This window comes from Zeus faber (genome assembly GCF_960531495.2).
Source record: "Zeus faber genome assembly, chromosome: 22".
Classification (NCBI taxonomy): Eukaryota; Metazoa; Chordata; class Actinopteri; order Zeiformes; family Zeidae; genus Zeus; species Zeus faber.
Window position 1 is genome coordinate 9,035,596 of NC_137209.1, and position 13,472 is coordinate 9,049,067.

General features: G+C 45.4%; 1 protein-coding gene across 4 annotated transcripts in view; it reads right to left on the reverse strand.

The window, feature by feature from the left end:
• The window catches only part of LOC307246863 (protein phosphatase 3 catalytic subunit alpha), an 84,583-nt gene extending 73,457 nt beyond the window's left edge, over positions 1-11,126 (reverse strand). For all 4 annotated transcript variants that reach the window (XM_080022896.1, XM_080022894.1, XM_080022895.1 and 1 more), the window contains exon 1: positions 10,920-11,126. In XM_080022896.1, coding sequence (XP_079879022.1) covers positions 10,920-10,980 — 61 coding nt within the window. In that variant the 5' untranslated portion in view covers positions 10,981-11,126. The remainder of the gene's footprint in view (positions 1-10,919) is intronic.
• Between the last annotated feature and the right edge of the window lie 2,346 nt (positions 11,127-13,472).

A 13,472-nucleotide genomic window follows, 5' to 3' on the forward strand; every position in this document is an offset into this window, starting at 1 on the left:
TGCCAGGGTCATGTATTCTTGGAGATCGGGTCAGTGAGCACGTTCAGAACTCGGAAAGGGACACTTGACAGCTTGACCGCCTGGGGGGGGGGGGCTCTGCTCCCGGAGTCATTTGAGCTTCAGCCTCTCGTATCTCTGTGGTTGCCCGCACAAACCTCTGTCATGTGTCGAAGCTTTCCGAACGCATATTTGGAACTGATCCCGTATTAGTTGGAGATAGCAACGCACGCAGGGCTCCTAGACAAAGCAGTTGATATGCAGGACAGAGGGCAAAAAACCATAAACAATGAATGATAGAACAACACAGAGATAGGATAAGTCACATGCAACATCGTAAAAATGACAAAACAGTGAAAACAAAAAAAAAAAAGGTGATTGATCGAAAACAAATTGAAATATTGAAAACGTGAAATCACATGATTAATTATTAAAACATTCGCAACGCTGCTCAGCAATATGTCCCCCTTCTGCGTGGCCTTGAACAACTCCCCGCCAACTCGCCGCATACTGAGCAGACAGTCCTTCAGAGATGTTGACGTGAGCTTCCAACCACCAACAAGCAATGTCACCTCGCATCGCCCCACACTCAAAACGGCGACAGACGTTGTTGGTCTAAAGTTGGAAAGGTTTGAAATGATTTCGCTATTCCAATCCCCGTCCCCAGCGCCGATCCATACATTCTGACCGGCTTCAGTTTAAGATATACTATCTGTGGGCAAGTAGCTGATTTGTATCTCGGTTTGACCGTCCCGAGGGCCAGTTGCATTCCTCTGGGGTGGGGGGGGGGGGGTCGGATTGCGTTCTATACAGGGAGACTGACCCAAAGCATTATGGGTGTTTTGGTCTTACAATGCAGGTCTGACACTGCTGAGCTGAAGAGAGAGTGAGTGAGTGAGTGAGTGTGCAATGGCGGTGGGTGCAAGCATCAAAAAGTCAAGGTTGGGGAAAAATTTAATGAGAAAAAAAAAAAAAAGGGGGGGCCAGCCGCTTACAGAGCTCAAACTGATCAAAGCAAAATAAATCAAATATAATGCAAGAAAAGGGTTAATGGGAACTAGTGAATTCATATGGCAATGTGCTCTTTGGATACAAGGCTTTGTAAGCAATAGGAAAAAGATCAATAGAAGCAAGGTCAGTTATGTATGGTTAAATAGCCTTTATTTCAAAAACCTTAAAAGCACCATACCATACTAATTTACGATGACCATTTACTACTCCGCACACGCACTTCACATCAACTCAGACCCTTTTCCTGACCATAGCTCACATACATTTTAACGGAAGGGTAAGAAACCTACCATAAAATGATCTCTTGGTAACAAACATATATATTTTTTTAAAAGGTACTACATTTGGCTGTATTTTGTATTGTATACACCTTCTCAACTGGAATTAAAAGGAAGATTAATTCCCCAGCAAAGCTGTCAAGGAACACGGACCGTTTGGCATTCTTGAGATTCTCTATTGTGTTGGTTCTGTCAGGGAGACATGTAAGGACGCAGACTTGTGTTCATAAAGATTAATGCACAGCAAACAACTCTGCTGCTTCATGGTGTGACAAAAGCATTAACAGCAATAAGACTAAATCAAGTGTATATGTTCTCTTATCTCTAGTAAATTTAAAAAATATATAAATATATATAAATCCTAAACTACCAGGATTAGGGATACATATGAATAGGCTTCAGCTCAGAGACAGTGCTCATGTATTCCTTAAATTCCTTAAATGACCAAAACACCAAGGATCGATACTGTCATATGATGCAGGATCAAGGTGCCCATTTTTATTGTTTTACCAGAAAGCATTTGAGAACATTTCCATTTCCCCCCGACACATGCTGGTGCTGAAATTGTTATTAGCACCCACCATTTTGACAAGGGCATCAAAGACGTTGTGCCAGGCCTTCTCCTTCATAGATGAGAACGAGTTGCGACGGGAGTTGCATTGACTTCCCATTTCAGATTCATGTAATATTTCGTTTTGTTAAAATCGAAGCAGTGAAAACAACACCCAGCGTCTGGCATCGGCGACGTAACTGATATTGAAACGTAACATTTCCGAATTCATAAAAGTACTCTGGACCGGCTGTACCAAAAGTGAGTATTAAAAATCAAGAAATGTCATCAATGCATCCCTTATATTATACACGACCTCACAAACATGAAAACAACCAAATGGGCACGGGAACATGGGCATGAGAGTGCACCAGCACAGTGATGACTAATGCATCAACCAAAGCGTGGTGAGATACAGGATCCCACTGAATACAATCAATACGGGTCAATCCTGAAGCCAGCCAGTTCCAGGGACTTGTTGGTGGCAGGGGAGGGATGCAACTTTACAGAACACAGTCAGGACTTGTCTCCAAGCCGCCGCCTCCCTTTTCAACATAATGACATAAAAGCAACACGACTCGTCTTTCTTATGGCTCCCCGAGGTGAGAGGAAAATCACAGCTACAATCTAAAAGCAACGTCATTACTGAGGCACATTGGAAAATCCGATTGCACTAGGAATGCACTGGCCTTAGCCAGGTAACTGGATGCTGGATCCATGTTAACCCAAATTTCATCATGTCCAGTGGTTTGTTTTTTTTTGTTTGTTTGTTTTGGGGTTTTTTTCCACGTGTTACTGCTCTACTGTTGTCTATCCCGATGAGTCTCTCCTCTAGACGTGGTTCATCTCCTCCCAAAACAAATATGTCGAGGCTTCATTTATTAGTGGAATTATTTTCAGAAGGAAATTTTTACAGAGCCATCTGCCTGAAAGGTAAATTTCCCCTGGTAGACCTTCTGACGTGGCCCCGGAGCCGATTGATCATAAGACCGATTCGGGCAGGGAAACAGGAGCGATAAATATTACCCATACATCTACCGTACACATCCACCCACGCACGCCCGCCCGCCCGCCCAGCCGCCCACGCACGTTTCTGTCACGACTCCTGGCTTTGGTCAGCCTCTGCAGTATGTCTTTTGACGGAGTGGACCAAACAGCAGCCTCTCCTCTTTCTTCGCGTGGGCGGCGAGAGTGACTGAATGGCCTGCCATACGCAGAGGCAAACTTAACCCCTCGTCCACCGCTCGCCTCTCAAATTCATCTGCTGGGGTCCGCATGCAGGAGCCAAAAAATGTGGCAGACAAACAAAATGGATAAAACCTCAGATTACCCGAGATAACCTCACGAAACACGATTCCTTTGAGGGAAGATGCAGCACATGAGGCCGGTTGAAAGTAGGGATCTTTCTCTACGCTATAGAAAGCTGAGCCAATTTCACCTGTGCATTATGGATAGGAGGGTTAATTTTCAGCCAGGGCCGGCTATAATTAACGCCTGCGAATGTGTGTAAATAATCCTGAAGGCCTAGAGTCACCTCCAGCTGTATTTGTATAGCTGGAGTTTGTCTCTCTTGTCCACACATGGTGGGCACTTTAGCTTGCAAGCTAATGACATTTGGAGGGGGAAAAAAAAAAAAAAAAAAAAAAAAAAAGGAGCTTCCCCAGGGTTGTCATCTCGCACAGCAGAATCAACAGTCGGCCCGAAAAGAAGACGAACCTACCACAATGCGCTAATTTAACCGTCTCTCAGCATCTTTTCCTTGGTGAGTACGCTTAACGCGAATAACACTTCAGACGCTTAATGAAAGGCTCTCATGTATGACTGGAATAGAGCCACATCTCTTTACCGTATACAGAGGTTAGAACGGAATGAAAATGAACGGCTGGATCTTAAAAATGACTTTTACTCGCCTAACAATGTGAAACAGTAGAACAACAAACTCTTAAGCCACAGCAGATGAATATCTTTTATTGCCGACCAAACTATTGAATAGCTGGTTTCATTAAAATTGTGTTAACAGATAAAAATCCAAATATGGAGATCTACACAGGCGTAGTTTTGTAGACAACAGGCGCATTGATTGCAATCCCTGAAAACATTCATCCATCTCCCACAAACACAACATTTCTGGGCTCTAACGCTTCGTAATTAAAATCCATGAGCGTTCGGAACGTGCCGCGGAATATCAAAACACAGCGTGGGGGCTGGAAGTCTTTCACCGGCCAGGAATCTCTTGGCAAGGAGGCTGCATGCGCAAAGCACAATGCCATGTTGGCCGGAACTGTTCCCAGTGCCTACGCCTCAATGGCCGGCCAAACACCCCAGCCCGGCCCTCCCAGCCTGATCCACCGCGATGCACCTTGGACACAGCCATGAATGTGGGCGAGGGGGGGAAATCCTGAGCAGTCCTTGCAGCTCAGAACATCTTTATCTTCCCTATCCCAAAACATTGCAGATGCGATGAGGCCTTGTGGGTCAGAACCGCAAGGAGGAACACTGGCATTTGCCGTTTCCTCCACCCCGCACCTGCAGGGCTTTGTGGAAGTAAAAAGACAGACTCGGGTTGTTGTAGGAATTTCTGAACCGGGATATTTTTCTGTTGAGTCATAATTTAGGATGGAGTGCTCCTATTACATAATACCAATAATTCTTCGTGTTTTATGCTGCACACGCCCACGTCCTAGGAAATGAAAATAAATAAATAAATAAATAAATAAATAAATAAAAAGTCAGCATTTTTATTAATTTAACCCATGAATTTATGAAGCTAGGGTGGTTCGGCGATCCAGTAAAAGAGCCTATAAGATACAGGGGCTACCGCTAATCTCGCCCCTATCTGCATTCCCCAGATGTGCAGACGCGAGGCTCAGATGATCCATCTGTGGCGCAAACCTTCCCCTCACTAATCCACTGTTTGCAGGCGACTCACAGATGGCTTTAAACATTTCACTCATTTAAATACATCACACACGGCTGCCTCAGACAGCACAGCAAAGAGTGTGCGAGTCCCACAGATAACACCGTAGCGCGTGAGGGCATGTTGCAGCCATAAGGGCAGATCAGCATCGGCCCAGTACAAGTCGGCCTTTCTAGCACAGGGCTATGTTTTCCTTCCACAGCCCATCCCCCCCTTTTCAATAACGAAAGAAGGAGAGGAGGAGGACAGTCGGAAAAACTCCACAACAAAAGCACGCTCGCACCGTCAACGAACCTTCTCTTCTGGATCACGTTCATTCCAAAAAAATGCACAAAACGGCACTCGGTCAGGAAACAACCACGTACACACACGGTTCGGGGGTCGCTTGAGCTCGACTTTTAAAGGAATTCCAAAACGTAAACAAACATGAAGGCAAATTAAAAATATACAAATAAAAAAAAAAAAGGAGCGGAGGGCGATCTCCGCATCTGCAGAAAGCTTCGCCAAATATTTAAACTGCGAGGAAATCCCTCTCCCCCTTCCTTTTACAGTCAGAGTGTGTGTCAAGCCGCCTCAGAACCTGTGGGCGAGCTCTCGGCTACAGGTTATTTATTTTAGTCATCATACCACGATTTCAGCAGCCTGCTGCATTCCCTTGCCCTCCATGACCCTGGGAGAGTGAGCGAAAAGGTTTAAGAAAAAAAAAAAAAAAAAAACACACACACACACACACCGCGTTATTCCCCACATAAGAGCCCCACACCCCAAAACACACGCGCTCATCCGGACAGCGGGCCCCTGAAAGTGTGGTTACATTTGTTGTAGACACCCTATTGATTGATCGGTTACTCTGCCGCGACGAGTTCTAGCAGGGGGTGAGGGGCGGAGGGGTGCGGGGATCCAATGTCACCCAACTGTCTATGCTGTACAAAGCAGCCCCAGCCAACAAAAGGAGCATGCCGCGTCCGTCAGAAACATAGGAGGTCAATGTTTGAAGCGATATAACACGCAATACATATCAATATTCCATCGATATTGTGATATGAGACCAGATATCGTCTGGGATTTTGGTCTTCATATCGAGATGTCGTCTGCAATGCTTTACTTGACGATTTGCTGGTAAAGGTCAGGAGCCATTTCGGTACTGAACTTTGGTCGGGTCTTCTCCCAAAGCGTGGTGCCTGTGGCGTCTGGCAACACACGGCATGCTGGCATTGAGGTGCTGAAGGCTTTTTTTTTTTTTTTAACCTTATGACAACACAGGAACCCTCTAAAAGGACCTTCTGTTGCTCCGAGTTCGTCAAAGTTAGGAGTTAGGCAGACCCTGCATGCAAACTTAAACCCGCTCAGAACACATCCACGGCATGCATAGGTTTCCCCGCAAATCCCTAAATTGTGCTCACGGGCTTAGCAACAAGCCATAAATGCAAGGATAGGTAAACATTTTTTCCTCCCCCTTTTGCTGTATGGAGGCCCGGCATCCATTTGTTCACATGAATTAGCAAGAGCAGCGGCTAATGCATGGAGTCAGATTACAACCTCTGCGCAGAGCCGCCTTTATCCCGCTATATGGAGCTTAATCTGTCCAAATCCATCGCTTTGCTTTGCCCTAAATCCACAACAGAGCCTAATTCCTCCTTAATCTAATGAGCGGTGAAGGTGCACTTATTCAGGTTCAGAATGCCACGGGCGCATTTGAAGTCAAAAAGAGATAGATCAGGGACCCACCCCCCACTTCACTCAGCCATGATGCAATACCATGTTAACCGCACACGAAGAACTGCCGACAGGATCCCCAGAGTGCTACGGCAGACTCGGCGAGCAGCTACGGGAGAAGTTTTCACAGCTTGTCTGGCCATCTTCACGTCGCTCCAATTATCCTTCTTTTTTTTTTTGTTTTGTTTTTTGTTTTTTACAGTGGCCGTCGGGTGTTGTTGCTGGAGGCAACATTTCCAGGACACGACATGAGAGCGCGGCTGCCCGGCCGCTGCTTAAATTTGCTGAGAATGATCGGCCGGTGCCAATCTAAAAATCAAGAGATAATAAAAAATAAAATGTGAGGAGAGTCTCAATCCGATCCGATATCAGATTCCTGCAGTGACTGGAATGGCATACTATGTGCAACATACTACACGAGTATACTATCTGTCGCCTAACATATATCAGCATGCAAGTAAAAAGATTGATTGCTTTTGGACATACAAACACTAATTTGGGGTACTAAATAGTATGCTAGTCTGCCATTCCAGAGTTGGTCATAGCAAAAGTGAACCACAGGGTTCACAGAGGTTAGTAGCAAGCCAACACTTCTCCCCGCTGTATTTAGGGTACTGTGCCGTTCAAAAAGGATCAAAACGACACAGAAAATCAATGTATTGCAACACCGATTAATTGGAACAGTGGCTTCCACTGAGCTGCAACCGCTCTCACCAATTAGTCATATAAAGTAAAGAGTTTCAAACAATCCGTGCCGCCGAACTCGTACGCTTCCTTTTTACTCCACATTAAAAAAAAATATATATATATATATATATAAAAAAATAAAAACAGTAAGAGAAATCAGTGAAGACCTGGCAAACACGAGGGCAGCATATTAGCAAGCCCAGAAGGAATGGCTCATGTTTTGCAAGTCATAACCACATGGACAAACAGACCTAAGGGCATGGCTGCGATCGCAGATGAGTGAATAACGCATTGTCTAGCTAATTCACTGTGGCGCAGAATAAATGTAGGGCTTGAATCACGACACATCACTCCTACCTTCTGAAGCACACAACTGTGTGACATGTATAAATAAAATGTTGGTGCTTGTTGCGATGGAGGACAGCATATTGTCTCAATTCATTGTTTCAATGCAGAAGCATCCAGTCTAAATGTTAGAATCTAACAAACAACCATCACAGCAATTATGTGGAAAGGCGTGCAAGATTTTCTGTACAAGAAATCATAACACAAGATGATTCGGCCAATTAGTAAATGCTGAAAACTAGTGAGGCCGACCAAATACACATGTTCTTTCCGATAGCCTCGCCATTTCTAAAGAAAATAACAGTTTATATTCAAGCCGATGGAGCAATATTTCACCAAAGGAGCAATATCGGAGGGAAACACTAAAAACTTAATAATGTTAATGTTCAGATCAGAAAATAGTGCTGCATATTTAAGTGCTGCATTTTTATTGAAGAGGAAATTGGTGAAAAACAGGGTCAAATGGTTCTGCCACATGCCCAGATAAACACACAGGGTGACGGCACCACGCAACCATAAAGCGGAACTGCACGTAGGTGCCTCCACATAAAGCCGGTGCAAGGTATGTGGCGTTACTTGGGGCTCTGGTCTATAAATGACTCCGCTATCCAGCTGGGATCAGTGGCTGGCAATGCGCATCCACCCGCACGTCTAAGTGTGGGGGCCTCGACTCAAAAGTCAAATGTCAGATGTTATCAATCCCCACTCATCGAAAAGTCCCCGGCTCACCGTCGGGGGCACTGGGGCTTTTGTTATAACGGCGGGGGAGGGTGACCACACTTTTAGTGAAGTTCTGCTTTAAGTTTGTATTATGTATTCAAAATAAATAAAACCTTTAAAAACACAAAGAAAGGCCAATGGTTATATGTGTCAACAGTATGGAGTTCTTTCAAGACAACGTGGCTATGAAATGGCCAGGCATGTGGTTGATAAGCCAGTGCACGTACTTAATTTAATGGCAAAACAAACATGAATCCTGACTTTTTTATGTTTATTTCCAGTGTGGATGCAGACAATATGGAAATGACAGTATACAGGCTCTCCTCTCAACTAATTAAACTGTAGGAGCAATTATTATGGCGCAGTGCCTCCCCGGAACATTATGATAATGCATTTGGATAACAGCTGGATGCAAAGTACTTATGCGACGCAGGACGGACACTCTGTAGCAGCTGAAAACAAATGACTTCACGCGTATAGCCTTCAGGTTATTTTGGCCAAGGCTCTATGTTTGACAACATGGAGCCAAGTTCTATGTTGTCATAATACTGCTGCGTGACCCAAACCAATGCCTCTTTAATAATAACAATGACAGGCACGATCAACACAATACATTTCTGATCGAAACGCCAACCCTATCCGCCAACTTTGTCTTCGGGGTTTGCCCGCCAGGTTTGCCCGATGAACAAAAAACGCCGACTGACAGCCCCGGCCCAATTGTGTCCGTGTTGATTCTGTTGCTAGTGATTGAGTTGGGATGACAGAGTGGGCACGCCCCCGGTGAAATTAAATGCCACCGGGTGCAGATTAGACCGACGATCAACAGTGCGAAGGAAGATGGAAAACACTGTAAAGACGAGCGCGCGGCTCCTGGCGGGCTTCCCATCTGAGAAATATTTGCGTGACAAAGGGAGGACTAGATCCAAGCGGCGTAACGAGCCAAGTCCACCCGTGATATTTCAATCTCCTCAAAACTCACGCGTGTCAAATGTATTTTTCATTAGCCCTCGAGTTGCTGGCGACTGAGAGGCGGGTGATCTTTTAAAATATTCATTACAAAGGCACCAAGCTATACGGTGACTCTAATACTCACCCCCATTTTAAATTACAGTTACAAGGCTACTTTCCAGGCTCGCAGGCCAGGTCAGAAAATGGCAATAGCTCTGTTTGTTTAGTTGAGATTATGCTCATCTATCCGAAACAAGCAATGCCTACGGAACTACTGGAATGGAGCAGTGTTTGTCATGAGACCGTGGCTCGCCAGAGTCCAGCGCTGCCTTTCGATGTGGTGTGTATTTAATTGTTTCAGACATGGCCATTTGAACACTGTTCCATTGCCTTCCCACCTTCCCCTTATTAGCCCACTGTTCAGTGGTCAATCGTGATCCTATCATTTGCACTGGTTGAGCGAGCGCCGCATGCATCACTTTGTCTTCACCAACTTATCCCACAAAACAATATCATAGCCATTTGATCCTGTCGCTCTGCGAGCGATGTTGCTGGCAAAACAAAACAAACCCCCCCCCCCCCCCCCCAAAAAAGCGACAAACAAAAAAGTCAAATACGTAGCAATACTTCAAACCGTCACTTGTGTTGACGACCCAAATGCAATTGTTCAGACCGCAAAGAAAACAGGTCTCTTAGATTGCCTTATTATAAGGGGGATCCTGTCGAAGGACGACGGGTAAAAAGAAGAAGATTAAACCTACTACTCGAGGAGTGTGTCGTTTAAATGGCCCAAACCCTCCTGAGTCATCAACGACTTGAAACGTACGTCTTCACTGCCCGTCAGGGGCCGTGTTTGATTGCTATTGTGTTATTATGGAAAGCTGCCAAGGTGGTATAAGGGATGTTAAAACGGACAGAATCCACGGAGGAGGACCCTATTTGGGTTACTCAATGCACACAAACGGGCACTATTTGCTGCAAAAAAAAAAAAAGTGACATTGTGCAATGAGTAACACCCCCCCCCCCCTGCAAAACTGTTGTGCATGCAAAAAACAGTGATGCAAAATAGGAAAACCACCCTAGAGTAATGCAATGGTTGTGCAATACCCCCCTCCACACACACACACACACACACACACACACACACACACACACAGCTTCCCTTGGTGTTCTTGGCCACAACACAAGACAGTTAGAAATAGCGTGAATACACACACACACACACACACACACACACACACACACACACACACACACACACACACACAAATTGAAAAATGGGCAATAAATAATAAAAAATAATTTTAAAAAAGTGTCAATGTACACAATAAAAACAAAACATTACCTACACACTAGAATGAGCCAATATTAAACAAACCTACATTCAAAAATAAAATAAAATAAATCGTCAGAAAATTGGACAAATTCCACAATATAAAACAAACCTAGTAATTAACTATTAGACAATATACAACACATTTCTGTATCAACAATTTACGGTGTGAAAAATTGGATTATTTTTTTTTTTTTTGGGGGGGGGGTTTAATCCTCATTTCCAGCCTTCCACTGGAGTTGCCCACACTTCCTACTTCATGGTGTCACAGCTACACCCTTCTCCCTCCACAACCAACTCCACACACACACACACACACACCACACGCTCCCCGTCCACACACGCACGGCATGACCCGCTGCAGGAGGAAGAAGAAGTATAAATACACATACACGTGAATAAAAAATATGCACTTACATTTGACCACCCTGTCCGTCGTGGATAACTTGGGCTCATCACTCGGCTTGTTTTCGGACATTTCCAGTGGGATATTCGTGTGTATTGAGGAATACGTCTGAGGGAGGGGGCGAGAAAAAAAAAAATGGACCCGGCGGCTGCTCCTGCCGAACAACTCGAGTCCTATCCGAGTGTGAGGCCACTTGCTCGGCTCGGTCGCCAAAAATACTCGCGACGGGAGGGGGGAGGGGAGGGGAGGGTTACGGTTTCACCGGAGCTCCGTGTGATTTACCGCCGCTCCGTGTCGACTTCTCCCAGATGCGCAACCTAGCCTGGGGTCCCCGGGACCCGCCCCCTCGGTCCACCTCGCTCTCCCATTGGCCTCTCAGTTCATCCCCCTGCGCTGCATTCCGTTGATGTCGGGACTCGGAATTAAAAGAAACACAAATTAAAAAAAGAACAAATAATACAATAAATACATTTTAAAAAAAAGCCGTCCTCCTCGCCCTCGGAGAAGAGCACAGGGAAGGAACGGAACCACCCCCCCCTGCCCCCTCCGTTCGGAATTTCGGGCTGACGTCGCTCCGAGCTCACCGAGACGACACGTGTGACGTCACGGCCACACGCCGTGCCGTCACGCCAACGCTGAGCAAAGTTCGATTTGCATGTGTTTTTTTTTTTGTTTTGGGTTCTTTTTCATTTAAACGCACGCGGGTCCGACCTCGATTCAACCCAGCCCCGTAGCCGTTTACTTTGAGTTGATGTATCTTCAGTGGCTTGTAATTTGCCAAATAAACACACAATTACAGCGGGGCTCGATTTGTTCCCGCGAACGGGCGCAATTGAGGACGTTCCAGAGCGCCCGAGTGGGGGCCGCCAGGCTCGGAATTCCCGATTTCCGAGTTTCACTGGAATGCAGCATTATCAGAGGGCTGTTGCTGTGTGAATAAGTGATAATGAGTCTCTGGTGTGGAGCAGATGTAAAATTATAATAATAATAATAATAATAATAATAATAATAATAATAATAATAATAATAACATCATTGTGAAAACAATTTAACGGTTAACAGTTGGATTCTTTATTATTTAATATTCAGCCTCGATGGAGACCGGTAATGTTATAGTAAATATCCAATTGTGATATCGGATTCCCTTAGTTTAAAGTGGTAATCCAAAAGATAATTTGGTTTAAAAAAAAATATATTTCAGGCCAATTCAACTGGTACATATGAATGCAGACTGGCCTCTTGAATACATCTTAATCATCAGTGAACCGCAGTTATATTAATTCCAGGAATCCGTTTTTCTTTTTTTTGTGGATTGACAAAGATAATTTGAAGAATATGAAGGTGGTTTTGCACCTTCTTTTTCGGTGTTTTACACCTGTAAATCCCATATTTGATATTCATCCCATATTTATTAAGCTGGCATTTCATAAAAAAAAACAAAAAAACAGCTATTCAATGTATTTGCGTTATGTATGTGCTACTCTATATAGTATGCCGTTGCCATCGTTGGTGGCGGGGTCCGCCTTGCCCGCCAAAAATGCATCGATCAAGAGTAACGTTTACTCAGAACATCACTTTGTAAAGGTTTGCACATTCCAGGACTAAGACCTTCAAGGGAGCATTTTTTTGCCCTAACTCAAAAGACACAGCGGGCTCACACACAAGCACACGCACACCCAATGGCGACCAGGCTGCTCCACACAGGCGGTCAACGCTTATCACATCTGTTCCTTAAAAAAAAAAAAAAAGTAGGTATTTCCTCCAGCTATACGTCCACAGCAATGCTGACATTTATATATTCCAACATTTGGTGGACCGTAGTAGTGTCCCAGCGAGACTTTGGAATCACACGGAGAAACATCCTTCATACTTGACTTATTCATGGGCGAGAACATCAGTCAGTGGAGAGAACATCTTGCTCCACAGAGCAGACGTCTTCCGCTCTGTCTCATGGACTAGTAACGGGTCCCTTTGAAGAGACAAAAAACACCATAGAGGGATACCAGTGGGTCCTCCAGTGGGTCCTCCTCATCTCCTGCGGCATCGAGACGGCATGGCCTCCAGAGCGAGAACATCTGGAGGGGGGGCAGCAGTGGCGCTCCCTCGGGAGGGCTTTGGGAGGGGTTACCGTTCGCACAGGGCGCATCACGGCGGCGGGGCAGAGCGTCCCGGCCGCGTGGAACAGAGGAGATTTAGGCCTTGGCCCCCGGAGCGGAAGTCCCGATTGGTTGCGATTTCCCCCCCGATGCGGAGGCGGCCCGGCAGCCCCGGCTGTCCCATTTCAACGCTTCCGACCTCTATTCTTATCCCCACGTCTCCTCGAGGGAGCAGTGAGGGAGGGGGGCGCAGCAGCGGTAGCGATGTGTTCGCTTTGGAACGTTGCCATTTGCCCTAGTATAAGTTAGCCAGGGAGGGCACTTAATGGAGCCCCAAGCTGAACAATATCAGTTAATACGCTGCTGAGTTCAATTCTGTTTCAAATAAACTCTCCGTGCTCCAAGGACAGGTTTGCATTTTTAAAACCCAGACCTTATTAGAATGTGGGTTCCCATCATTCATAACTC